The sequence below is a fragment of the Pipra filicauda genome, unplaced genomic scaffold, assembly GCF_003945595.2.
Source record: "Pipra filicauda isolate LSUMZ 115617 unplaced genomic scaffold, ASM394559v2 scaffold488_size445888_pilon, whole genome shotgun sequence".
In the NCBI taxonomy this organism is placed as follows: domain Eukaryota; kingdom Metazoa; phylum Chordata; class Aves; order Passeriformes; family Pipridae; genus Pipra; species Pipra filicauda.
Genome location: NW_024104629.1, coordinates 399,212 through 424,152, shown reverse-complemented (window position 1 = coordinate 424,152; position 24,941 = coordinate 399,212). Strand labels below are relative to the sequence as shown.

At 54.4% G+C, this 24,941-nt stretch overlaps 1 protein-coding gene across 2 annotated transcripts in view; it reads right to left on the bottom strand.

The window, feature by feature from the left end:
- The window catches only part of DSCAML1 (DS cell adhesion molecule like 1), a 75,654-nt gene that overhangs the window by 2,585 nt on the left and 48,128 nt on the right, over nt 1–24,941 (bottom strand). For both annotated transcript variants that reach the window (XM_027737038.2, XM_039386509.1), the window contains exons 4-6: nt 2,856–3,002; nt 1,310–1,588; nt 356–631 (exon numbers count right to left, since the gene is read on the bottom strand). In XM_027737038.2, the coding sequence (XP_027592839.1) occupies nt 356–631; nt 1,310–1,588; nt 2,856–3,002 (702 nt within the window). The remainder of the gene's footprint in view (nt 1–355; nt 632–1,309; nt 1,589–2,855; nt 3,003–24,941) is intronic.

Genomic DNA, 24,941 nt, shown 5'->3' with positions numbered 1-24,941 from the left:
CACAGAGATGCTGAGAGGAGTGAGGGGACGTGCTGGTTGATACAGACACTGGCTCGAGGGGACAGCTCCCTTGGCACAGCGCATCCCTTATCCAAACACGCTGGATCAGGGAGGGTTGTCTGGTGAATGGAGGTGCCTCGGCCCAGGGATCGGGGATGGCAACATTTGTTTTGGTCCTTCCCTGTCCTGGTCATGCTGACAGCACACAGAGCCCACCGAGCAGGCTGGGAGCAGCCTGGCCCCAGGACCCCTACCCCAACGGGTCTTGCTGCCCCCCCAGACCCACACAAAGGATCCAGTGTCCCCTCAGAGAGGGGCAGAGGAAAAAGCCCCCACCCCTGGGGAGTCAGCTCACCCTCCAGCGTGATGATGGAGAAGTCCTGTGCCGTCTGGGACTTGCGGGTGGCGAAGCACTGGTAGGCCCCGGAGTGGCTCTTCTGGGCGGCCGTGATGAGGAGGGTCTCGTTGCTGATGCCCCGGATGGAGATGTAGTCATCCACCGCCACCAGGTCCGTGTTGCGGTACCAGCGGATGACGTACTCGGGGGACCCGCTGAGGGCACAAGAGAGGATGACGGTGCTGCCGATGCCTGTTTTGAGCTTCTTTGGTGTGAGGGTCACACGCAGAGGGTCTGTGAGAGAGGGAGAGTAGTGAGGCATTGGCAGTGCCGGGCAGTGCTGCGGGGGGCAGCTCATCCCTACTGTGCTCTCCCGGCTTTCCCTGCCCTGGAAGCGCCAGCCCGGCTACGCGTAAAATGTCACTGCACAATAAGGCAGGTGGCCCTGCCACCATCCTCGCTGCTGACAGCCCCTGCTTTTAACATGAGCCCCAGGCACCCAGCAGGGGTACTCTGGGGAGGTGGCAGGATGGCTAGAAGCAGCTGTGGTCAGTGTGATGGGGACAATGCTGAGCTGGGGACATCCTGTGCTCACCAGTGCTGCTCCAGGTAAGGCAGGCACAGTGGCTCTGGTACTACCAGGATCCTGGTGACAGGAGGAACCCCCGGGAAAACAGCACGTGATAAATACTTGGCCTGCCCAGATGGTATTTACTGTTTGGCTAGAGCTTATTTTATGTAAATCAACATAAATTTTATGTAAATCAACAAAGCAAAGCACAGAGTCACCCAACATGTTGGACACGTGCAAGACACTGGCATCCAGCACGCGACACACCACACCAAAATACAAAGCTTGTTATTTACACAGCTGCATAAAACCTTTAAGGCTTCGAATTGACAAAGAGTTTACGTTTCAGAAGGCAGCAGGACCAAGCCCCCCACGCCCCGCTCCTCCCCACCCGCTCTCACCTATGACCGTGAGGGTCCCCGTGACCTCTGCGGAGCCGAAGGTGTTGGTCACCTCGCAGATGTAGGTCCCGCTGTCCTCCACGCGCAGGTCGCTGATGGTCAGGCCCGTGATGCGCTTGGTCCAGCGGCTGTCGGCGGGGAGCGGCCGCCCGTCCTTGATCCACCGCACGGCCGGGTTGGGGTAGCCCGAGGCGATGCAGGGCAGCTCCACCAGCCGGCCTGCCTTCACCTCCCTGGACTGGAAGCTGTCTAGCATCGTGGGGATGGACTCTGCCGGGTCTGGGATCGGAGAGGAATTGGGCTCACCCAGCGAAGAGGAGCAGAGGTGTCTCCCCTCTGCCACAGTGACACTGGTAGCATTGTGCCCTATCAGCATCACCCCTGAGAGGTTGGCTCTCCCCATCCCCATGAGCTGGCAGGAGTGCAGGATGCCAGCCACATCCTCACTGAGAGTGGGATGCCCTGTCCCACTTGTCCAGCACAGCCTTCGGCAGCCAGGACAACAGGTTTGTGGGAGAGGTGGGAGGGAAAACACATCTTACTAGCTGATGGGAGGAATAAACTCAGCACCAGAGGAATTACTCAAGGTGACACCTAATTGGTGCAAAATACACAAATTCTGTGGCACATTTCAAAATTTACAAGCAAAAGGGCCCATCAGGCAGCTGGGAAAGGAGAAAATTAATCACTAAGTCTCAGGCGTGAAATTAAATTCCAGGGGAAAGAAACCTCTTTCATTACTCCCAAGCAGAAGTAAAACGCCGTGACGTGTAAATAATGACAGCGACCAGGAGGGGACCGGGCAAGATCGAAGAGCACGGACTGGGGATGACACACCCAGCGATGCCCATGCACTGCTGGGATGCGTGGCAGGACTGGAATAGATGAGACACAGGGCCCTTGGGTCTCTAAGAGGCAAGGACCCGGACATCCCAGACCCCTTCCCTATCAGCTGAGGGGTTAATTCAAGGAGCTGGTGCGGGAGCTGCCGTCTGTGCACCCGAGGATGGAAAAAGCACATGGCAGAGTGCGGGAGCGCGGCTGAGAGTCGGGCGAACTCCCTCCCTCCCGAGCGGAGTAATTTGGGCAGTGAGCGGAGCCGGGAGCGCCCCGAGACACCCGGCACTCTGGACTGCACTGCCTCCGCCGCAGTATCGCTTGCATGTTCGTCACATCGCGTCAGGCTGCTCACATCGCGGGCTGTCACAGCGCATCCCCTCGCGCCCCATCGCCCCGCGCCCGCGGTGACGCGGCGCTGCCGCCGCCCAGCACGGCGGGGCTGCGGCCGGGGGGCACGGGCGAGGCAGCGTGAACCCCCCGTGCGGCCCCGACCGGACCTCGCATCCCCCCCATTGGGATGTCCCCTCGCTGCAGGGACCCGAGGCGGCAGTGCCATTGCTCCCTGCGCGTCTCGGGAGGATGGCACTGCTGTAGGCAGGCAGGGGAGCAGGCTTCAGGCAGGGCTGGACGCCCTCCTGGGCACAGGACCCCCTCCCGGGCACAGGATCCTCCCCTCTTGCCCACATTGTCAGCACCACGTGCTCACCTGAGACGGAGAGCCGGGCTCCGTTGCTCTGCCGAGTCTCCCCGCTGTACTTGTGCTTGGTGATACACCTGTAGGTGGACAAGGCATCTTCCTTCTGCACGTCCGATATGTACAAACCTCCATAAGAAGTAATAAAAAACCTATTTTCTGGAGACACAAAGGGAGGGGAAGAGTGAGCGAGCCAGCCCTGACCGCGGGCTGAGAACCCGGGTCAGGCACAGCCCCTGCACTCCAGGCAGGCACCAGAGCCACGGCAGGGAAAGAGGGACCTTCCTCCACCTCCCTGCACCTCTGCCACACTGGGGTGCAGCTCTGGCTGAAGTTTCAGGCAGGTTGGTGAAGTTGGGTGAGCCTCACGTGTGCAACAGCAGCCCCTGTGTTTGTGGGCACATCACTCGTCCTGGGCACACACACCTGCCCAGGTGTAAAGGTGGGCTTGGAGTGTCCTTACACACTCCAAGCACTCCCAGGGCTTGGATTCAGCCACGCCGTGGCTGCAGAGGGTGAGGAGAGCGTGTGGCACGATGCTCTGGCACACGCTGCTGCGCACACGCTGCTCCGCCGCGGTGCCACGCGCTCCATAGCAACGCCGCAATTAAAAGTGAATCCGTCCCGCTGAGTTAATAATTAGCTTAACTTACTTAGAAGCATGTGAAAACAAATATGGGCTCGAGCTGATGTTTGAGCCCCGGGAGGAGGGTGGTGGGAGAGCAGGCAGGGCAGCACGGCCCTGGCAGCGCTGCTGGAGCAGCCCCCTCCAGCCAGCAGATTTTGGAGCCTGGCGCCTGTGGAAAGGAGTCTTTGGCTGGCTCATGACCACTACAATTCATCATGAATAATAACAGTAATTAACACGAATAGAAAGACCTGTGTAGCGGCTACATGGGGTGCAGGGTAAGCCGAGGCTCTGGAGAGAAGCTTCCTGCCCACCTGGAAAGCCTTTTGCCCTGTCCCGCCGTGACAGCAAGGCTTTCACCCCAGGTTCCGCGGGGCTTTGGGGTTTATTCCAGCACCAGCCGCAGGTGGGATGAAGTGCTCTGTCTGCTTGGTTGCACCGTGCTGCCAGCCAAACCACCCCCTACCAAACCCCGTGATTGCAGAGATGCAGAAGGTAATTTAGTGGAGCTGAATGTGCCGAGTGGAAACCTTTAAACCCAGCCTTTAAATCAGCAATGGCTGCAAATGACTCCCTCAAGTCCTGCACAATGCCTGGTAAGCCAGGATCTAGCCAATGAGGCCAAAGAGCTGGTTTTTCTTCCAGCACCTTTTCAAAGCACCCAGATATTCTCAATTAAGCCAGAAGAGCATAGTGGTCAAACTCATAAGAGCAGAATAAACATGGGTGAGATAGAGGACAAGAGGCAGATGCTCCCAGAGCAGTCTGGTTCCCCCATCCTGGGGCAGGACCCCATGCCCAATCCCACAGGTGCTGCAGGTGACAGACCAGCAGAAAACAGGGATCTTCACCCAGGGAACCAGACTGTGTCCCTGGCACAGAGCTGGCTGTGCTGGCACTACCCATTCTAGCTGTGGTTTAGCCAGATGTGCAGGTTTGACTTTAATTGCTTGATACAAGAGCATGAGGGGCTTCAAACAGCAAAGAAATTAATAATAATGCCAGCCAACAGTGGCTAACAGAGGTACCCTGTGCTGATCCTCCCTGGAAGCAGAGTAGGCAGTCCCATGGGACGCAGGGGGGCCATCCCTACACCTCCAGCAACACCTCTGTGTCTCCATTCCTGCTGGGAGAGATCAGGGGCTCCCCAGCCAAAACCTCAGGCATGGTTTTGCCTCCACGCTATGGCATGGCAACACCAGGATGCAACTGGGACCAGATGCTCGGCGGCACAAGCTTCACGCTCCGCTGGCAGCCGGAGCCGAGGGATCCGTACAGACCCTGTGGAAGGGCAGGGGGAGTGGTCCCACAGCACTGAAATAACATGCAAATCACACATTAATTTTTCATCTCCCATCAAACCAGTAAGCAAAGAGCATTGGCTGCACTGGAATTTGAGATGGGGGAGCCGGTTTCCATGGTAACGGGGCTGTATTTTGCAAAGTGCTGGCAGCCCCAACCCACACCCCCACATGCGGCCGTGCATGGGTAACCACAGCCCTGGGCTGCCGTGCTCCAGCCTGGGAACAAAGCCTGGTGCCCAAGATCAAGGCTCCAAGATGGAGTTTGAGCCATAACACCCAGCCCAGAGACAGGAACGGGCTGAAAACCTGCAAGTTGAGTACCCACACCCCCACCATGGAGTCACGGGAGGCATCTGCCCCTCACAAGCCATGGCTGTGGTGATGCCATTACGTTCCGTGTAAGATCTACCCAACCTGACAGCACAGCTTCCTTTGGGTTTTTTTTCCTGAGAAGGGACAAGTAACTCCGTCGAGGAACGTTGTGCTGGTTCAGGGGAGATGCGGGGCAGTAATTGATGTGAGCGGCTCCGACAGACCTCACCGGAGTGACTTATTGCTGAGTGTGCTACTGAGATTAACGCCGAAGGTCGGCGAATAAAATCAGATCTTTCTGCCTGCCAGGAGGTGGAAAAGCTTTATGGGAAGCAGAGGATTAAGTACATCCGTGGCCAGTCTGGAGCGATGTGCCTCTAATAACTCTTCCAGCCAGACTTGAGCTGCTGCCTTTGGAGCTGCCTCACCAAAGCCACCACCAAAGCCCTCGGCTCAAATGCAGCCAAGAGCCCACCAGGAGCTAAATTCCACCTAAATTCCCAGGAGCTCTCCCCTCACCTGGGGAAAGGCACCAGGTTGAGAGGAGGCTCTCCTGCATGGTGAACATCAGGAGGGTCTCGCTGAGTACGCACACACAGAGACACACATTTGCTGTTACCAAACTCCTCTCCTGCAACCAGCTGCCAGTGATGGCCGTGAAACCCCAGCATCATTCCCAAGGGCCTTCCAATTCCGAGAGAAAGATTGCAGTCGATGCAGGTTACCAGCTCCTGCTCTATCCAATATAGATTTATCAAAACAACAGGGTCAGGGCTTCAGGAGGGAGCACGTTTTATAGTTCATAAGACTAATGAGATAACTTTCCCTTGGTGCTGCCGGAGAATCAATAGGTGCCAGCGTTTATGAATTAGCCATACTCGGAGCATGTGCATCCCAAGGCATCCCGGACAAATCCAATAACTGCTTGGTGCTATTTCTGGCCACGTTTAAAGTGACAAACTCCTCCCGGGGGGAAGGCACGGAGGGGGAAGCCCCAAAGAGCAAAGCCTGTAATTTTCCACCGCTGCCATAGCGGCACTTTCCTGCTGCGGCTGCTGTTCCAGGATGCCATTTGCCCGGCATGGAGCTCGCCTGGGGACAAGGAACATCCACAGAAAACATAACCAGGATGGAAACTCCTGCCCATTTTGTGGCACAACGCGGCACGGCACCGCTCACCACCTCCTGAGCTCTGGGGTGCAGCACCCAGCTGGGCAGGGGACACGGGGCAGAGGGGCGGGCTGGTGTCGATGGCCACGCACCAGAGCTGCCTTTCATCTCAGCAGGCTGAGCCCAGCTCATGCCACGGCAAATGCAGAGAGCAGAGGGGCCCTGGACCAGGAACCAAGATTAAAGCTCCATCCATCCCTCCCTCCCAGAGATGTTAAAGAGGAGCCGCGACTCGAGCCCAGTACAAATTCCATATGAAGCGCACGATATCTGACAGATTTATTTACGTGCTTGCCTGCCGTGGGGATCCCAGGGGAGGTGTATGGCTGTCGCCACTCCCAGCCCTTCCAAAAGCAGCACAGCTCTCCTGCAGAGCTGAGTTGGCACTGCTGTGTACCCAGCCAAAGATTCCCACCTGGAAGTCATGGGCACCTGTAACGTGACCAGCGCCAGCAGAACAAGTAGCTCGGCCTTTGCACCAAGGGACTCCCTCTCTCCTCCTCCTCCTCCAGGAGCAGTGGCCCTTCTCCTGAGGAAAGGACCTGCTGGCTGCTGCTGGAGGCTGTGGAGCCAGAGCAGGGGGAACAGCAAAGGAGGGGAGGAAATCGGGAAGTCATGACGGGCTTTCTGCCTCCCCTCCTTAATCTCCTTTATAAGCACGGCTCCATCTCCTCCCGTTACAGGATTAACACCCATCTCTCATTCTCCTCCCGCAACAAGATTTTATTTCTAATTACACTGCAATAAAACTGGGCGCGCTCCCAGGGCGCCTTCCAAATGACTTGTCGACACTCTGCGAGATTGGATCCTACTCGGGCCTGTTTCCGGCACCTCTGCCTGCTGTTCATTAGGCATGCATGAGGGAGAGGGTTTAAGAATGGAATTACATTTAAATGGCTTTTCTGAGAGGGAGAGATGAAACAAGAGAGAGAGAAGCGAAAAGCAGGAAAGGTTTAGAAGGAGGGCGTCATTGTCACCTCCCTGTCACGCTGCTGCCCGGCAGACGCTGTGCCAGGTCCCTGCTGCCAGTGCTCCAGGGACCTGACAAGTCAATAAATACAAAAGGGAACACTGAGGGGGCTTTCTGAGCATCAAATTTCTGCGAGAGGCTGGCAGCCAGGGGCGTGTGGCACCAAGCATTGTCACCCTGCCCTGTGGGGTGCCCAGGACAGTGGAGGCTCTGCCGGGGGCATCGCCATGGCTGAGGGGCACTGACTGCTGTGATGGTGGAGAGGTTTACCAGCACAAATAAAGATTGCCTTATCAGGGCTTAGGAAAACACACACTGAAAGAATAATGGGATGGGCACAGTCAGGATTAGGTGTTGGCAATCCTGCTCCCTGCACCGGGGCGTGAGCAGCCAGCGCGTGGCTTGAGCAGAGCACTGGGAGCACCACGGCCAGGCCCACCCTCCACAGAGCTCCCGCTCTCACCAGCTGCTCAGGTGCCATCCCCACTGCACAAATTAATCACCAGCAGCATGACAAACAGCTTCCAAGGAAGCAGGGGAAGTGAGTCTGCTCATGGACACTCGCACGGCAGGGAGCGGCAGGCAGTGAATAAATGACCGGATCTGCAAGGAATCCATCGGGTGGGAATCGCCCTGTCACAGCCCCCCACGCAGTGCCCCTGCTCTCCCTCTCCTAAAGCGTGTGTTACCCCTGAAATCTCACAGTCCACGGCGCAATGAGCATCTCTGTCACTTTACTCTCGGTGCAGTGGCTTTGCCATCTGCATTTCTCTCTCTCTGGGCAACGAAGGTGTAAGAGAAGTTCTGATTTTGAGCATGGGAAGCTTTTTGGGAGGGAAAATCCAAGGTGCATTTCAGAGCCATCCAGGTAGGTGCTTAAGGAAGCCACAAACACTGATTTCATTTCACCTGAGACAATGATCAATGGTGTTGTTTCAGCAGTGTTTGATACATCTGTGCAGTGGCTCCAGATGTTTTCCATCCCCACTGGACTCACTGGCAGTGGGCAGTTGCTGCTACCTGGATGCTGCTTCCCAGATACAGCCTCACAAGTCAGCAAAATTGGGAAAACAGATGTTAGGAAAGATCTCTCTCTATTAGCTCCCTCGGAAGTGAGGTATCCTGCAGGGCTGGCAGGAGTTATTAAATCAAGAGTCATTATTTACCCAAGGGCCAGTCTCGCAAGTCATGTTCCTAGAAGTAAATCCGGAATTACGCTGCCCACGGAGCTGGATTCACACGGGCACGAGGGAGAGCACAGTTTGCCTCTCCGGGTTCTAATCCACCTCTGAGTCACCGGAGCGCTTGGCAGCGAAACCGAGCAGCGTTTGGGGACACTTTCGTTTGTTTGCGTTGCGCAAGCGACTTTGGGAATGACACACTTCCACCGAACCAGAGCACGGGGGAGGAGGAATCCCCCGGATGGGGGCCAGGGGGCCGGGGCTCACCCCCTGCACCGCCCACCGCCCTCCCCTGCCACCGGCCACGCTGGCACTGCCAAAGGAGGAGGAATTAATCTCCCGAGGTGGTCCGGAGACGCCTAATACCAGCAGAAAATTACAGAACAGGATGAAGAGCATTACAAAATGAATAGGAGGGGACTAGAGATTTCCATGGCTAATCCTGTTAACGAGACAATTTCTTATCAAACTCATTATGTGGCGGCAAGAGGGGGGGAGGGAGGGGCTGGAGAGGGAGGCTGGGGAGGGGGGAAGGCGATGCCAGGCAAAAGGCATTCCCGGTGCGTGGGGACGCGAGTCTGGCAGGAGATCAGGAGAGCACGGTGGCTCCCCGAGCCCAGCCCGTATCGCGCACAGAGAGGACTGTATTTGTATTTCCAAGGAGAGCTGAATATTACTAGTGACCATTTACCACAAAACAGTGCCGTCTGCTCCGGCTCTGCCACCAGTCCTCTCCCAGCGCTGAGCTGCAGCGGGCTGGGACGACGGCAGGCATGAAACCATGTAAAACCCACCGAGAGAACACTCATTTCAAAAAACGATTTTTGGAGAGTAATTTTTTTTGGGGGGGGGGATTTTTTTTCTTTAACCTCCTATCACGACGAGACTCGTTTTTCAGGACGAAGCAAAACGAAAAGCCTTGGTCCACAAGGCTGAACGTGTGTCTGCCTTTGCCCTGATGGCAGCGGAGGCTCCGGCACGGGATGGGGGTCCGGGAAAGCAGCACAGAGTGCCGGGGAGCCGGGCAGGGTCTCTGCCCACTGGCCCCTCTGTGCTAATGCCCGGCTCCGGCTCAGCCACGTATGAGCAAAGCTGAGCCTGGCACAGCAAAACGCCGCTGCGGCTGAGTGACTCCCGAAAATCGACAGCACGCTCCTCACCAACCCCCTCCACCTCCTGCCCCCCAGAGTCACAGGGGCTTCACCGCTACTTCGTGCAAAGCGTCTAATTATTTCTTTTTTTCTTTCTTTTTTTTTTTTCTTTTTCATTTGCTATTTAAAAAACCGCGGAACTAGTCAGATTTCATGCTAATGAGAAGAAAATCTGGATCGAGGACTGTGCAAAAATTTGCATCTCAAAGAGGAAAACAGGAAGTCGCTAAGAAAGGAAAATCCACGCCGAGGTAGCGGGTATGGCCATAATTAGGCTAATGCTGCCTCTGTTCTGTCAGCTCGTTTCCATCAGCCCCAGGGTGGCAGGGGACAGCAGACCCCACCACCACCCTGCGATTCCCTGCCCGGGAGAGGGCTGGTGAGGGATGCTGAGCACCAGGCTGGTGGTGTGAGATGCCGGACAACAGGGGATGCAGGACGGTGTGGGATGCAGGACAGCACAGGGAACGCACTGGACCCACTGCCCCGGGGAGGACACACATCTGGAGAGTCTTCTCCAGTGGCACCACCAACACCACGGGCTCAAGCATTGCCAAGGGAAGAAAATACCACAGCACCCACGTGTTATCTCAGCCATAACCTCTCTGCATCTCTGCTCTCCCCAGAACAGCCCTACAGGGTGCCCAGCCCCAGCTGCCCAGCCCCAGGTCCTGGTGAGCACACAAGCACTGCCTGCCCAGCGCTGGCAGCTCAGAACAAGCCATCGCTGGCCCCCATTTTGAGAAGGGCTGATTTGCAGTTTTTTGCATCAATTTTCCCCTGATTTTTTAATTGGGTTTCGCTGCTGCTGCTGCAGACATTACTGAGCAAACAATTCCGAACGGCTCAAACCAAGATATTTGCTCATAAAAATCCATCACCAACGCCGAGAATGACAGAAATGGAAAATGCCTAATGAAAACAAAGGGGAAAACAACAGGTACTCTGGTCCTTTGCCATCCATCACCAACCCTGGATTATTGAAAATACGGGAGGGGAAAAAACCCTCCCATCTGCAATCAAATCTTGAGAAATCTTGAAAAGCCAAACACCACATAGGAGGAAATTCTTTGCCCCCACTTCAATCTGCAGGAGTTTCGCCATAATTATAATAAGAGTGAGGCTGCTGGATAACATGAGAATTATTTTCCCCACTTACATTGTCAAATGATCATTTTGCCCTGCAGTGAAATCTCAATAATTATAATGCCGAACCGTGAAAGAACAAAGAAATAAAAAAAGCAGTGTTTTCTTCCAGGGAGCAGGGGGAGGGGGCAGCTGCCATTGCAGGACTCAAAGTGCATCCTTTCTCTAATTATCTTTCCTAGAGCTGTGCATCCCTCACCCTTTCTCCAGGGCCTGAGCACCCCAGTGAGCCCCCCAGTAACTCCATGGGATGGAGGGGGTCGTGTGGGTGGGAGCAGTCACCTCCATGCCCAACGTGGCAGAGCTTCCCCAGCAAGAAACAGAGTGGGAAGTGTGGTTTGGGCTCCGTGGCATCGCCCCCCAACCCTAATCCAAGCCCCCCAGCTCGCCAGGACCCCCCCACAGAGGCTGCCCATGGGACTCGGGCACGGGATGTGGGGAGTGCCACGGCAAAGCCAGTCATCACACACTGTCCCTTCACACCCATGCCAACACCAAGAGCCCCTCGGCAGGGGAGAAGCGAGGGGAGACAAGAGAAAGGGGACAGGAAGCAGGGGGTGGGGGGGCAAAGGAGGAGAACAAGAAAAACAAGACGACAGAACGCTTGCTCCACAGCCCTCGGCTAAATTACAAACCAGTTTACTGAGGTGGAAAGCTGCAGTGAGCTGAGGAGGAATATGTGGAAACCATCTGCAGATTTAAAAATAATCTATTTTACGATCACCCTCGAACATATTCTTTTGCAGAAACCAAATAGGATTTGTTGTTGTTGTTTTGTGCAAACTGTTAGGGAAAAATTACTAGAAACATGCAGGGGGTTTTGCCTTCTTGAGTACTGAGAGGCTAAATATGCCCTTCCTTATGTTTAGAATAGTAACAGTCATCTTAAAATTAACTTGGTCTGCATCAGAGCTTAAAACAGTTGCAATTCAGAGCCTGCAAAAGCAGGACAAACCTGCGCTGGGATATCTAGCGCTTCTAGCTGACAGATGTCTTCCTACATACAGTAAATATAGGTCGTCTTTTCCTACCCAGAGAACTGTAGATCTTAATTAACCAGGCCACTAGCAGCATATGTAATGATTTTTTTTTTCCTGCAGCTTGCTAAGTAAACCTTCCAGCGATTAGATGGAAGTAAAATAAGATGGTGTGAGAGGGACCCTCTCCCCCGGCCCGGCTCCCTCACTGGCTGCCCTGGTGAGCACAGACCTCGTGCTGTGGCTCCCGTCGTTATTTCACGCCATAAAATCTGTCTAACGAGGTGGGAAGGGTGTGGAGTGGAGTCCCACACCCCCCTCGCTGTGCACAGCCCACGGTCGTGCCCCGGCCAGCCCCGAGCTCAGCTCAGCCAGCAGCCGAGAGGGGTTATTGAGCTTCACAGACTAAGTGCTCCAAGTGCTCCTCCTTGGAAGCCACTTCGGGATTAAATTATCTCCAGGCTCAGAGACAAATGAGCTAATGAAATTCATGCTGCATTATGATAACGCTGTGCTGAGCCCTCGCAGAGGGGCAGTGGGTGCTGGGGTGGGCGAGGGCGGGTGGCAGAGCCCATCACCCTCAGGCACCGGGTCCCTTCTCAGCACAGCTGGTCTGTGCTGAGGGGCTGAACCCCTGAGGGGGCCACTGGAACTCATCCTCGCAGCTTTTGTGGTGAAGATGCTGTGATGTGTGTAAGGGTACCAACAGACTTGGGCCATCCCTAAGTAACGAGGAAATAACAGACCTTGGTTTATTTGTGTGAATTTCAGGATTTGGGGGGAAGGAAAAAAAAGTGGCTCAAAGTAAAGGTGGCCACATCCCAGGCCAGGGTCAGGAGGAGGGCAAGAGCTGGGTGAAGTTTTACAAGACAGCAGCCATGCACCTCCTGAACAAGGGCACCCAGCCTTCCCACCAGCTCTCACGTGTAGGATGCTCTGAACTGCAGCTGATCTTTAAAAACCCCTCGAACTGGAGGGAAGGGAGAGCAGAGCCCAAGCCCACGGCTGCATCCACGTACAGGCTGTGTTTCTACAGGCAGAGATGTGCTTGGCAGAACAAGGACAGCACACAGACCTCTGCAAAGGCCAAAATTGGTGCTGGGGATGCTCCAGCTCCCCAGAAAAGGGAGCAAAAAACTATCCAGAGCCTGCGGGAAGAAGTCTCGAGGCCAGAAGCTCCCTCTGCAACACGGAAAACTGCAAGAGAGCCGCACATCACTGCCCTGCACCAGCTCTGAATGAATCCTGCTGAAGCCAAGATCTTGTTTTGATCTGATGAGGAAAACCGAAAGCCTCACAAAAGGAACTCCTGCTGCCTAAAACTCAGGAGTGAAGTGGGACGATCCCACGCTGCCGTGGTCCCACGTGGCCACACAGACACGCGCGGTGCATCCCCTCCCTCCCCTCCCCACTACTCACTGGGGAAAAGAAACCAGTGAACGTGACTCGAACAAAGAGCAGAACTTCCTCCCCGCTCATTAGTGCTGGAAAAGCAACAGCAAAAAAAAAAATCCCCAGGACATAACCTCCTCTTCAGCTCTGAAGTCTGAATGGCTTGGAGAGGCTGGTTGGGTTTATTTTTTGCCTTTCACCTTGCTCAGAGTTGCTCTGCACTCTTTCATTACAGAGAGGAGCCCGTGCCAAGAAAGGAATCCCAAAACCACCCACCCTGTGTGCTGGCTCTGCACAGCCACCCTGGGGCAGACAGGTTCCCACACACAAGGTTCTCCTGCTGGAGTACCCGGCTTGGGGGCTGGAGGCATCTCACAACAACCTTCCCCAGCCTGTGGCACGCTCTGATCCTTCCTCCCTCTCTCCCATCCCTCTGGAGTGGGTGATTCCAGAGGAAAACCACCTCTCCTCACCCTCCTTGCAGTCAGGAGCGCTCATGGGGGTTGGTGGTGGGAGAGAAGGGGGCTGCTGGGTGAGACAGGGGCATCAGCTGCCCTCACCTCCTGTCTGCTCCCCGAGCACCACCACCCACTGCAAACAGCAATCCCGTGGACCAAAACAGGGGGAACTACACCAGCCCTTTGGAAGGGGGTGAGAAGGGAGAAATGCCACCAGTGGGTCACCACGAGCCCTTCTCCACTCACTCCCTCTCCGGTACTGAAAAGGTTCAGGGAGGGACTGGGGAGCTGCAGGCATTCCCAGGGGGAAACAACCCTTGTGTTCCATCAGCATCACTCCCCCGATGGAGCTACGGCACAAATCCACCCCAGAGCATCTGCCACGCACAGGGGCTGCACCGGCAGCTGGGAGGAGGAGGAGGAGCAGCCCCTTCCTGCACCACACATGATCCGACACAGCTTATCAATAATTATTAAGACAAGGCAAATGTATGTTGACCTAGTTAGATGTCCAAGAAGCAAACCAGCTACGGTGGGTTTGTTAAACAACCCCGCAGCTCTGCCGGAGACAGGCCTGGCTGGTTCCTGTGGGAGCCTCAGCGCTCACACCCCCACCCAACGAGGACCAGCAGCACCCAAAGAGGGGACGGGTGTGTGATGGTCCTCAAAGCACCTGCACTTAGCCCTAGTCCTGCCACGGAGCCCAGGGGAGGAGTCTGCACATCAGGGATGAGGACGCTGCCAGGGGAGCCTGGGAGAGTTCTGGGACCTGCTCATCCAGCAGAATTTATGCACAGGTTTGGCACTGGGGCCATAAAACACTGTGACACTGAGCAGAGTGGGCTGACTCAGAGCGAGTGCTTGGAGCAGGGGCTGAGGTGCCAGCACGGCACAAGTGAGCTGCAGCCAAGCTGCAAGGGCACTGAAGAGTTCTCCTGCACTGTGAACGAGGGTGAGAGTGTGATGCCAGGGCCACCTCATCGTCCTTTCTGCCGGCACGTTCAGCCACTCTCACAAGGCAGCAGCTCTGATAAAGAAAGGCACTTGAGCGCTGCCCTGCCTCCTTCAGCTGGAGGGCTGTGTGCCCTCTCTCCTGCCAGGAGAAAGGCAGGGTATGGCTGTTCTGCCTCCATACTGAATGGGGCTGGTGACCAGAGCCCTTTGGCAGAGAGGGATGGAAGGGATCCAACAGCCAGGGCAGGAGGAGCTGGGGTGCCCGGGCTCTGGGATCACGCTCTCTGCACACCCCCTGGCTTTGGTTGTCTTCCTCCTGCTTTCATTCGGGGGACTTGTGAGAATGCCAGCAGACCCTTGGAAGAAAAGCAGTGCCTTCAGAATTGGAACCTCAGCTGGGAAAACAGTGATGGAAGGGGACAGCCCCACAGGCATCTCCCTTGAACCAGAGTGCTGAGGTAACTCTGAGGCAAGTAAGGCATCAGTGAGGAGAAGTGTCCTTCTAACCCCACACAGCCCAAATACAACCACTGCACCAAATTATCCAAGAGCATAAGGAAAGCCATAATGTGAATAACAGTTTTATGCTTCAAAGAGAGCAGGGAAATACTCCAGATAGTTCACAACAGGATCACAAAAATCATTCAGGGTTAGAAGAATTAGTCAGGTGGGGTGGGATGCAGCACAACCCCCAGCACCCATCTCCAGGCACCTTGGACACCACAAACACAGAGAAGAGAGATCCTGTGTCCTCCTGACACTGGCACAACAGGATCCCTGGCCCAGGAGCTCAGTTTAGGCAAATCCAACCTTGCAATATGATATGATTTCCTAGCAACAAGCAATGAGATGCTGGGGCAGCTCACCAGGAGAGCGGGCGGACTCCACACGGCTCCAAGACTTTAAATGAGATGAGATCTTGTTACAACATGCTTTCACCTGCCTTCCAGGTGTCCGGGGGACAGAGTGGGCTGCAGAAAGCCCTGGCCCCCAACACAGCTCTTAGTCTCTTCAGGTTTAGCCTGGGGAAAGCCAAGAGTGGCAAATAAGGGCCTGGCACCCTCGGGAATCGCCTGCAGGTTGTCCATTATTTTTGAAAGAGGAATATCCATTTGTCACTAAACCAGCACAGAAACACCCAAGGACCCCCCCACATCCAGGCTGTGATGCACTCAGTTTGGGGTGATCAGGGACTTGGGACCTGTAACACAGTGACTCAGAAGGTGTGACCTACTGCTCCTCACTCACCTGCCACACACAGACACACAGAGCTTTATCTGAGACCTGAGCTCATTCTGTCCTGCTCCTGCCTCCAGTTTGCTTCCCTGCAGTGACATTCAGGATGAATCAATCCCCTGATCTCGTGCAAACACGAAAGGCTCTCGAGGTGCCCCCCCATCCCTCCAGGTCGGAGCGTGGCTCAGGGCAAGGGACACGAGGACAGTGCGGACACTGTCACCGCCGGCCTGGGGGGACACCTCCTCAGCCACTGGCCTTCTGCCCAGGGCTCCCTCCTGCTCTGCACGGTTCAGTGGTGCCTTCACAGCATTCACTGTGCCAGGACAGCCTGAGGCCCCAGCGCCAGCTTCAGCAGGCACGGTTGGGCACGGCCGAGCCGGCTGCCATGGACAGGCACAGCCCATGCCGGGGAGCCACCATGGCCAGGTCACCCCGGGAGGGCAGGGGTGCATGGACATGGGGGTGCAAAGGGACAGCGTGGCATGGGCTGGAGAGTGCCTCCCTGGATGGCACACAGCATCCAAGCCTCCCATGTCCAGCTCCAAAGGTGACAGACCCCGACCACAGGACCCCCCGGACACAGCCCTTCTGTTCAGGGCAGGAACCCAGGTCTCCCTCCCTCCCCAGCCTGGGAACGCTCAACACTTCTCCCCAGCCCAGATCCCTCTGTCCCTGCAGCACTGCAGCCAGATCCCGCCTCCAAAAAGCCTTTCAAAACTGACGGGATACAAATTATTCCTCCCTTTCAGCTGCTATTCAAACCTTGCTGGCCACCGCTCCGAGCAGCTGCTGCCTCGCACACACTCACGCCTCTGAGTGCAGGAAGGGTGGGTAAAGGGGTGATTTTGGGAGCAAGGAGGGGTAAGCACGTGGCCACACAAAGAACATCCTCATCCACAAGCGATGGGGAAGGCAGAGTGAGCCCAGTCTGCACAAGAAGTGGAGCAGAGAGCTGTGCGCTGTCAGGCAGGATGAGCCTTTTCTGCAAAAAGCTGAGCTGTCCCAGGGAGGGTGACACAGGGACGTGGCACAGGCCAGGCCAGCGATGCTCCTCACTGACACACATTAGTGGGTGCACAGGCTAAAGCAGCAGGACCAACACCCAGCCAATTCACAAATGTTTTATTCATAAAAACACTGCAAAGTTCACGCGCGTTCGCTAATTACTCAACCTGCTCCTCTGTCAGGTGAATAATGAGGGGAAAAATAATCAGCAATTTGTTCAAAACCACATGGAGAAATTCCGAGTGCGTTATTGCAGCGCTGTGCTCCACATACTGAAACCTGGAGCTGTGTGATGCTGCACCTCTGGACACCTGGGCACAGCCCAAAGAGCAGCCCCTACGTAACCAGCCATCAGCATACGCAGCACAGAGACCCTCCCACCAGGCAGCCCCCCAAATCCCACCCTGTCCCACACATCTGGGGCCCATTTCCAGGGGCTCCAGCCACAGGCTGAGCTGGAGCTGTCACAGCTGCACCTCAGAGGAGAAACATCTTTAAAAAGCATCGAGGAGCTCCTGTCTCCTTGGAGCGCTCGGAAGCCCAGCCAGGCCTTGCTCTCTGCGGCGCTGCTAATTACCACGGCTTTCCAGAAGGCAGGAATAATTAAAGCACCTTTCCTTTCCCTGGAGAGTGAGAGCAGTAGCCCCAGTGGATAACAGAGGGAAGAGAAACCATTTCCCAAACTTCTTTGCTCTCCTCAGGAAGTGAGCCTGGCAGCAGGGCAGAGCATGCGCCGCCCAAGAGCAGCGAGGAGCCTCCTGGTGAGATGCTCCTGTCAGCACCCACCCGAGGGGAAAGAAGGAGCGGGAGAAAACCAGCCAGCACGAGAGGGCTGGATGGGAAATCTCAGGATTTTTAGCTGAAGAAGCACTGAAGAGCCAGCACGTTTGCTCCTGAGGAGCCGCTTCAGCCAGGGGACTACTGCCTTGGCACACTAATTATTTTCAAATAAAGCCATCTGCTAAAATAGTGTGAAAAAAGCATCATAGAACATCAGCCCTGGAAGATCCCACCTGCCCACCCAAACATCCCAACGTGCTGTATCACCCTGTTGGTCTGCCAGGGAGGGGGAAGGTGTAAGGACAGGGCCACCAAGAGAGAGCTCTGTGGCCACCAAGAGCCAACCCTGACTTTCAGACATGGGCTCTGCAACTCCAGCAAAGTTCCAGACAAGCACTGGCATCTCTGCCAGCAGCAAACGGGAGCGTAATCACAGAGAGGTGAGGGGAGGGTGGAAACAAAAAGCAGCAATAAATCACTTCCCTGCTGCTACCCAAGGAGATATAATTAAGTTTATGCCTAGAGTGGCGTTGCTGACAGTAGTCCTGGAATGAGATAAACATACGGCGTGAGGTTAGGCTGCAATAACACAGCACAGGTGACACGTGTGCTCAGGAAAGTCCTCAATTAGGGAGCTGCAGTCCCCAGACATGAGATAAGGGGGGGAGAGCACCAGGAGATGTCTGATAAACCGCACACCTGACGGCACAGGGCACTGGTGCCCACCCGGAATGGGCTCTGCAGCCTCTGGAGAGGGGCCCGCTGCTCTGACCAGCCTCATGTGTCCCTGTCCAGGGGTGTTCCCCCTTTCCCGGGTCCCCGGTGCCCACCACCACCCACATGTGGCACAGAGGGTGGCACACAGAGGTGTGACACAGTGCCCAGCTCACTAGCACACATCCTGCCAGTGCTTAAGCACAGGCTTAAATTTAAGCACAGGCTTAACTTTAAGCGCATGAAATGTCCACTGATCTCCAAAGGATTATTTGTGGGCTCAGCTGCACACACGGGGGGCTCCACAGGCGCAGGGCTGAGATGCTTATTGTCACACCCCGGGACAAAAGGCAGAGACAAACCCTGCAGGTGGGGGTGTAACCGAAATGGAGGGGGGCCCTCCAGCCACCTCAGCACAGGGACAGTCACTGAGGTTGGACACTGAGCTGGGCCAGAGCTCCTTACAAACGCCAAGAACACTGTGGGCACTGCAAACCATCTTGTGCTCAAACACACCTGCACATTTTCAAATGCTTTCCTTGACTCTCTCGGGAAAAAATCCACAACCCTAATTCTCACTTGCAGAAAAGAGGTCGGTTTGGGTTTTTTTGGTAACATGCAATAATTGAAAACAATCCCACAAACAGAAGTAAATTTTCCAAGTAGTCTGGTCTTTCAATATGTCTCAAACCTTCTTATTTTAAAGTGCCTGCAGAAGCCTCCTTCTGCCCTTCCCCACAGGTCTGATGAACACATTTCTGCAGAGCTCCACAGCCCTGTGGGTGCCGTCCCAGGTGACACTGCCTGATGTCCCCTTCACTAAGAGAGAGGTCAGACCTGGCCACATGCAAAGCTCAGCTTTAGCAGCTCAGGCCAAGGAGCAGAGGAGGGCACCCCAAACCCAGCTGAGCATCACTGGGGTGACACCTGGCAAAAGCCTCCTCCTGCCTTCCAGCACAGCACAGACACTGCCACGTCCATCAGCACCCCACCTCCAGCCCCTGATCCCACCCCAGCCAGGAGGAGCCTCCAAAAGCCAGAGCAGGGCCCAGCTCAGCTGAGAGCCTCCAGCTGCCATCTGGACAGATCACAGGATTTTTTCCATGCAAATATGAAAGAGGGGGTGGGGGAAGGCTGAGGAGAAAACGAGGCTGCAAAATGAATTCAGCATCAATTATTCTAAAATATGCGTGTTAATATGGGAAGGGCTCCATGGCTGCATCCATCTCCACTTCTGTTCATTTCAAGCAGCAAGATGTGACCCGGGAAGATGACAGCATCTCACGTCTCACTTACACAAACACGAGCTGGGCAAGGGGGGATATTAAAACAGGAGACAATGCTGCATATTAAAATGCCACAGATGGAGCTTTCTGCAGCCTTTGCAGTCTGCCTCGGAGATTATTGCTGGGCCATATTGTATTAAAAATGGGGGGTGGGTGTGTTATTTATTTAATTTTTAAACAAATTCCATCTCCTACTCACGCCGGATGGATAAAGTGAGCTCTTGAGCTCCAGCCAGCTTTGCCGGCAAACCCACATGAAAAATGCATTTTCATTAATACAAACTGTTTGCAGTAGGTAAATTAATTCTGGAAATGGTTTTCATACATGGCAAATTATACGTTCAGTGAAAACACTAGACGACACTCCGCAGTCCTAATAAAAGCCCTGCCTTCCCTTTAATGAAGCGGGATTGCCAGGTAAAGGCAGCGAGCTGGAACAATTAAACAAACAAATAAGTCAACAGGAGAGTAAAAGCCGAGGGGGTTTGGTGGCGCTGGGAGGTTTTCAGGCTGCTGCAGCAATCCCAGGATCCAGAGCAGGACCCTGGAGTTTCCCAGAGAGGAGCAAGAGAGAAAGGAGCAGCCTGTGTCCCTTTCCATCACTCAGAGAGGGCTCAGGGCCCTGTCAAGGAAGGTGCAAGGGGCCATAAAGTCCAAGAGCAGGGTGGTGACAAGCACAGCACAGCTGGCCAAGAGCAAAGGAAGGCCCTGCCAACCCTCCTTCCCCACCCGGACAAGGCACAAGCCCCAAGATCAACCTCTCTCCTCACAAGTTTCTCTTCTGCTCTCAAATCTTTTCATGTCTCCTTTAACAGTCCCGTTCCCGGGCGCCCGCCTCTGGCGAGGGAAGCGATATATAATTGATGCAATGCCGATGTGCCACAGCCCCAGCCCCAGCCAGGAGACATCTGTTCTGCACGTAGCCTCGCTCAGGTGCTGGCACGCCGCATTTACCGCAGTGTACCAGCGCCCGGCCGCCCGTGCAAACGCGGGGCCAGCCCCGACCCCCAACTCCACACGGCTCAGGGTGGCAGGACCCGGCGAGGCAGCACTGCAGGTATTCTATATCCTGCTTTTCAGCCTTATTTCCACAGATTTCCTTCAGTGGCATCGCTGCACCGAGCCTGCCCCCAGTGACCCAAGCTGCCAGGAGTTTGGGGTGACGGCCCTGCCTTGCCGTGCCCTTCCAGCAGCACCCCTGCACCCACAGCCCCTCTCAGGCAAGGTGCCTGCTCTTACTAACCACCTTTCCCTCCACACTTCTGGCTTTTAAAACCCTGGGCCAAATGGAAGGCAGGTACAGCGCCTTGGAAGTGGAGTAACCCTCTCAGAGTGATTTGAAGAGCAGAGCAAATATCCATCCCTGGATTTGTCACGGGGAACCGAGCGCCACGGAAGGAGGGGGCAGCATTTCATAACAGCCTGCCACACTAGAAAACAAAGAGTGATAGAGAATCTTTTAGTCACCTCTTAATTATATATTCTGGGTACATTAAGAAAGGAGAAATGTATCTCAGGTCACTGCCTGTCACCGTGACAAAGGCCCGTGATGAGTTCTGTATTCAAAATATTTGCAGTAATTATCAGCACAGCTCCCCTTTGAAAGCGCTCAGAGGGAAGGATGGTGTTTCACCCGAGGGAATCAGCTCGCAGCCTGCACTGGTTTCACTGCACTACAGATAAATATACTCGTGTGCGTGTATATTTTTACCAACGTGCCCGGGTATGTATCCATGGAGAAAAACCTATAAATGCCTAATGCTCCTCTTGTGGGGCTGGGGAGCGGGAGCAGCAGGAGAGGGGCTCGGTTCCTCTCTCCTGCAGGTGCTGGCTGAGACGTGGTGGCCTCCACTGCATTTCCAAAGGTGGGAGTGGGGACTCTCACACCGGGGCGATGGTTGCAGCCACGGCTTGGTCAAATGGAAAACAACCCTCTGCCAATGCAAATGCCCAGGGAAGGAGAGAAATGCGCTGAATGCAAATGGGACTGACCTTTAATTAGTGCATGAAGAGGCACAAGGGGAGAGAAAACACCAGAACTTCCCTAGGCACCTTCCCTTCCCCAAGCACAGCAGGAACCACAGCGTCTCCACACCAGTGACTCTGACAAATTTTCCAGGCAGAAGCTCCCGCAGAACATCCTCCCCCTCTCTCTGCCTGTGCTGCTGCTGAGCCACTGTCCAAGGAAGACCAAGAGGAGGGTGAGGGATGTGCAAACAGGTCCCAGGCTCCCACCACAGGTGCTTGCAGGATCATATAAGCAAGGTGGGGGTTGGCCTCTTCTCCCAGGCAACTATTGACAGGACAAAAGGCCTCAAACTGCACCAGGACAGGCTCAGGTTGGACACCAGGAAGAATGAAAGGGTTGTTGAGCACTGGAAGGGGCTGCCCAGGGAGGTGGTGGAGTCACCATCCCTGGAGGTGTTCCCGACATGCCTGGATGTGGCACTCAGTGCTCTGCTCTAATGGACAAGGTGGGGATCGGTCACACGTTGGACTCAACGATCTTGGAGGTCTTTTTCAACCTAAATGATTCTGTGATCTCATTGTAAGTAAGGCAAGAGAAGGGCCCCAGGCCCCAGGTACGTGCTGCTTGCCCCCACATCACCCCTGCCACCCAGCAGGGCACAGCACAACTCCTGCCTGTGGATATCCTCCCTGTCAGGTGCAAACTAACCTGTGCCAAACACTGAGCAGAGCACTCCTTGAGACCCCTGGAGCTGCTTGGGGAACACCAGCATGCTGGCCCCCACCTCTGGGTCACATCCTGATGCCAGTCTCATGGGATTCCTCATTATTTCCCTATTTGTTGCCAGCCAATAACCCACCCAGCCTTCCCGGAGCACTCGGTCTAGCTCGGCCATACGCCACGGAGCAACTCCTTCTCCTCAGCAAGCACTTAATCTGAGTGGACAGGAGCAAAACCATGTAGATATAAATGGGGCAAGGAGAAAATAGCATGCTTCAGGTTCCTCAGGAAAGCATATGGGACCAGGAGACTTATTAATAAATTCTTCTTTGTTCTGTATTGTCTGTGATAAATAGCCCCACTCAGCATCAATAACCGCAAACATCCTTGGGAAAGAGAGACATGCAGGAACCCATCAGGCTGCTGAAAGCACAGAATGGATTCAATTTCGGTTTTGAAGGCAAATTTCACAGCCCTAAACAAAATTATCTGAGGGGGCTGCTGTGGCCACACACGCAATAAACGTAAGGTTATGGCTACTAAACCTGAAGAACGTCTCCCAGGGGTTGTAATATCTTAAGCTAAAGGACAAGAAAGAATGGCCCCATACAGGATGGTGCCTTTGGAAGAATAACATTTATGTTTCCGAATAAAAAGTGTTTTTATTGAGGGAACACAACACTTCTGGAATGTTATTGCCCTAGAGATTACTCAAACTCCCACCCCTCTGCTGGCATCTAAAAGTAAATTTCCACGAGACTTTAAACACTGCTGAGACCTCAATAATTTGGGAGTAGGAGGGAAAAGAGAGCAGTAGCAAGAGACATTCCTAATGGTGAAGACATGAAAAACGCAGCTTTATTTTTTGATGATTGCATTAGATTTTTTTTATCACAGAGATGAAAAATGAGCAGCTACCACCTCCTAATTCACTGCCTGGGGACTGGATTCCTCTCTGCTGCTGTATGAGGAGAGGCACTGAAAGCAGCACTGAGCAGGAAATGAGTTACACTGAACAAGAGCCAGTTCCACTGTGGAAAAATAGTAGGCTGGTGCAAAGTGCACATATTGAGGGCATGAGAAAAGCCAGGCCCATGCTTAGGATGGAGAATCATAGAATCATAAAGGCTGGAAAAGCCCTCTAAGAGCATCGAGTCCAACCATTAACCCAGCTCTAAACCATGTCCCCAAGTGCCACTTCTACGTGTCTTTTAAACACCTGCAGAGTTGGTGAGTCCGTCACTGCCCTGGGCAGCCTGTTCCAATGCTTACCAACCTTCTGGGGAAGAAATCTTCCCTAATACCCTACCTAAACCTACGCTGGCACAATCTGAGGCCGTATCCTCTTGTTCTGTTGCTTGTTACTGCCAAGAGGCCGATCCCCACCCGGCTCCAACCTCCTTTCAGGGAGTTGCAGAGAGCGAGGAGGTCCCTGCGGCCCCGGTCAGCACCGCGGACAGCGCCCGTCCCGCCCGCGGGGACCCCCGCGCTCAGCATCCCTTAAAAAACGCCGGTTTGCTTTATTTATTTACAAGAGGGAGAGGAACGGGTACTTCTCACCCAAGACACCGAGAGGTTCTCGGCACCGAGGGCTCTGAGCGTGCCAGAGGAAGGATTCAGCTTCTCAGCTCTTCCTCCCCGCAAAAACCTTTCAGCTGCCAGCGTGAATTCCCACCCACAGATCTAGTGACTTCCCCGGGAAGCCCCGGGGAGTGGGAAGTGCCACCCAAGGTGGCCTGAAGAAGCGTACAACCACCCAGCACACGCACACGGCTGTGAGGAGACGCGACCGGTGGTTTTCATTTCCCTAAACAGTTTCTCCCCCGAGACACCACCTGGGTATAGGCAAAAGGACAAGGAGAAGTGGTTTAAAATAAAAGAGGCTTGATTTAGATTATGTTTAAGGAGGGTTTATTTACAACGAGGGTGGTGAAACTGGGGCAGATTGCCCAGAGAGGTGATAGATGTCCCATCCATGGAAACATTTAAGCTCAGGTTGGACAGGGCTCTGAGCAACCTGATTGACTCAAAGATGCCCCTGCTCCTTGCAGGGGGTCGGACTGAATGACCTTTAAAGGTCCCTTCCAACACAAACTACTCAATGATTCTAAAAGCCCACCAATGTCCACAAGCCCCACGCCAGCTTTGTACCTGCAGTCACAGAAGATCTTTCCTCCTGCCACCTGGCTGTGGGGTACAGTAAGTTTGGCCACACAACTGTCATTAGTGGCCAAATCTGACCAGAGCAGTTCTTTTCCATAAAAGCTCAGCCCTGCTGCTAATGCTCCCTTTGGGTAACATGAACAAATTTCAGACTGTTGTCACAAAAATGAACATGTCTTGTTGGATTTTAACCTGACTGAAAGGCACAAGTGCTGAAGGAAGCTATTTGCATGGCAGCCTTGAATCAGGGCTTCTTTCTTGTTAATCCTCTGCTTTGTAACCACCTTTTTTCTCATGCTTTAACTTGGAGCACCACAAGTGTGAAAGGATGAAGTGCATTAAGAGTTTCAATGCTGAGGAAGACATCAGCCTGACATTTCAATAACACTAATGCTCTGGAATTTGCACAACTATCACTGTAATGTGTGTCTCAACACCAGTCCCTGAACTGTGGTTGGTACAAGCTCTGTACCACATTAAACACCACAGGTAATGAAATCAGCCCCTTCTTCGGTGGCCAAGACACTGATTTTCCAGCATCAGTGCAGACACATCCAGGGATTACCATCTTCTCCCTCA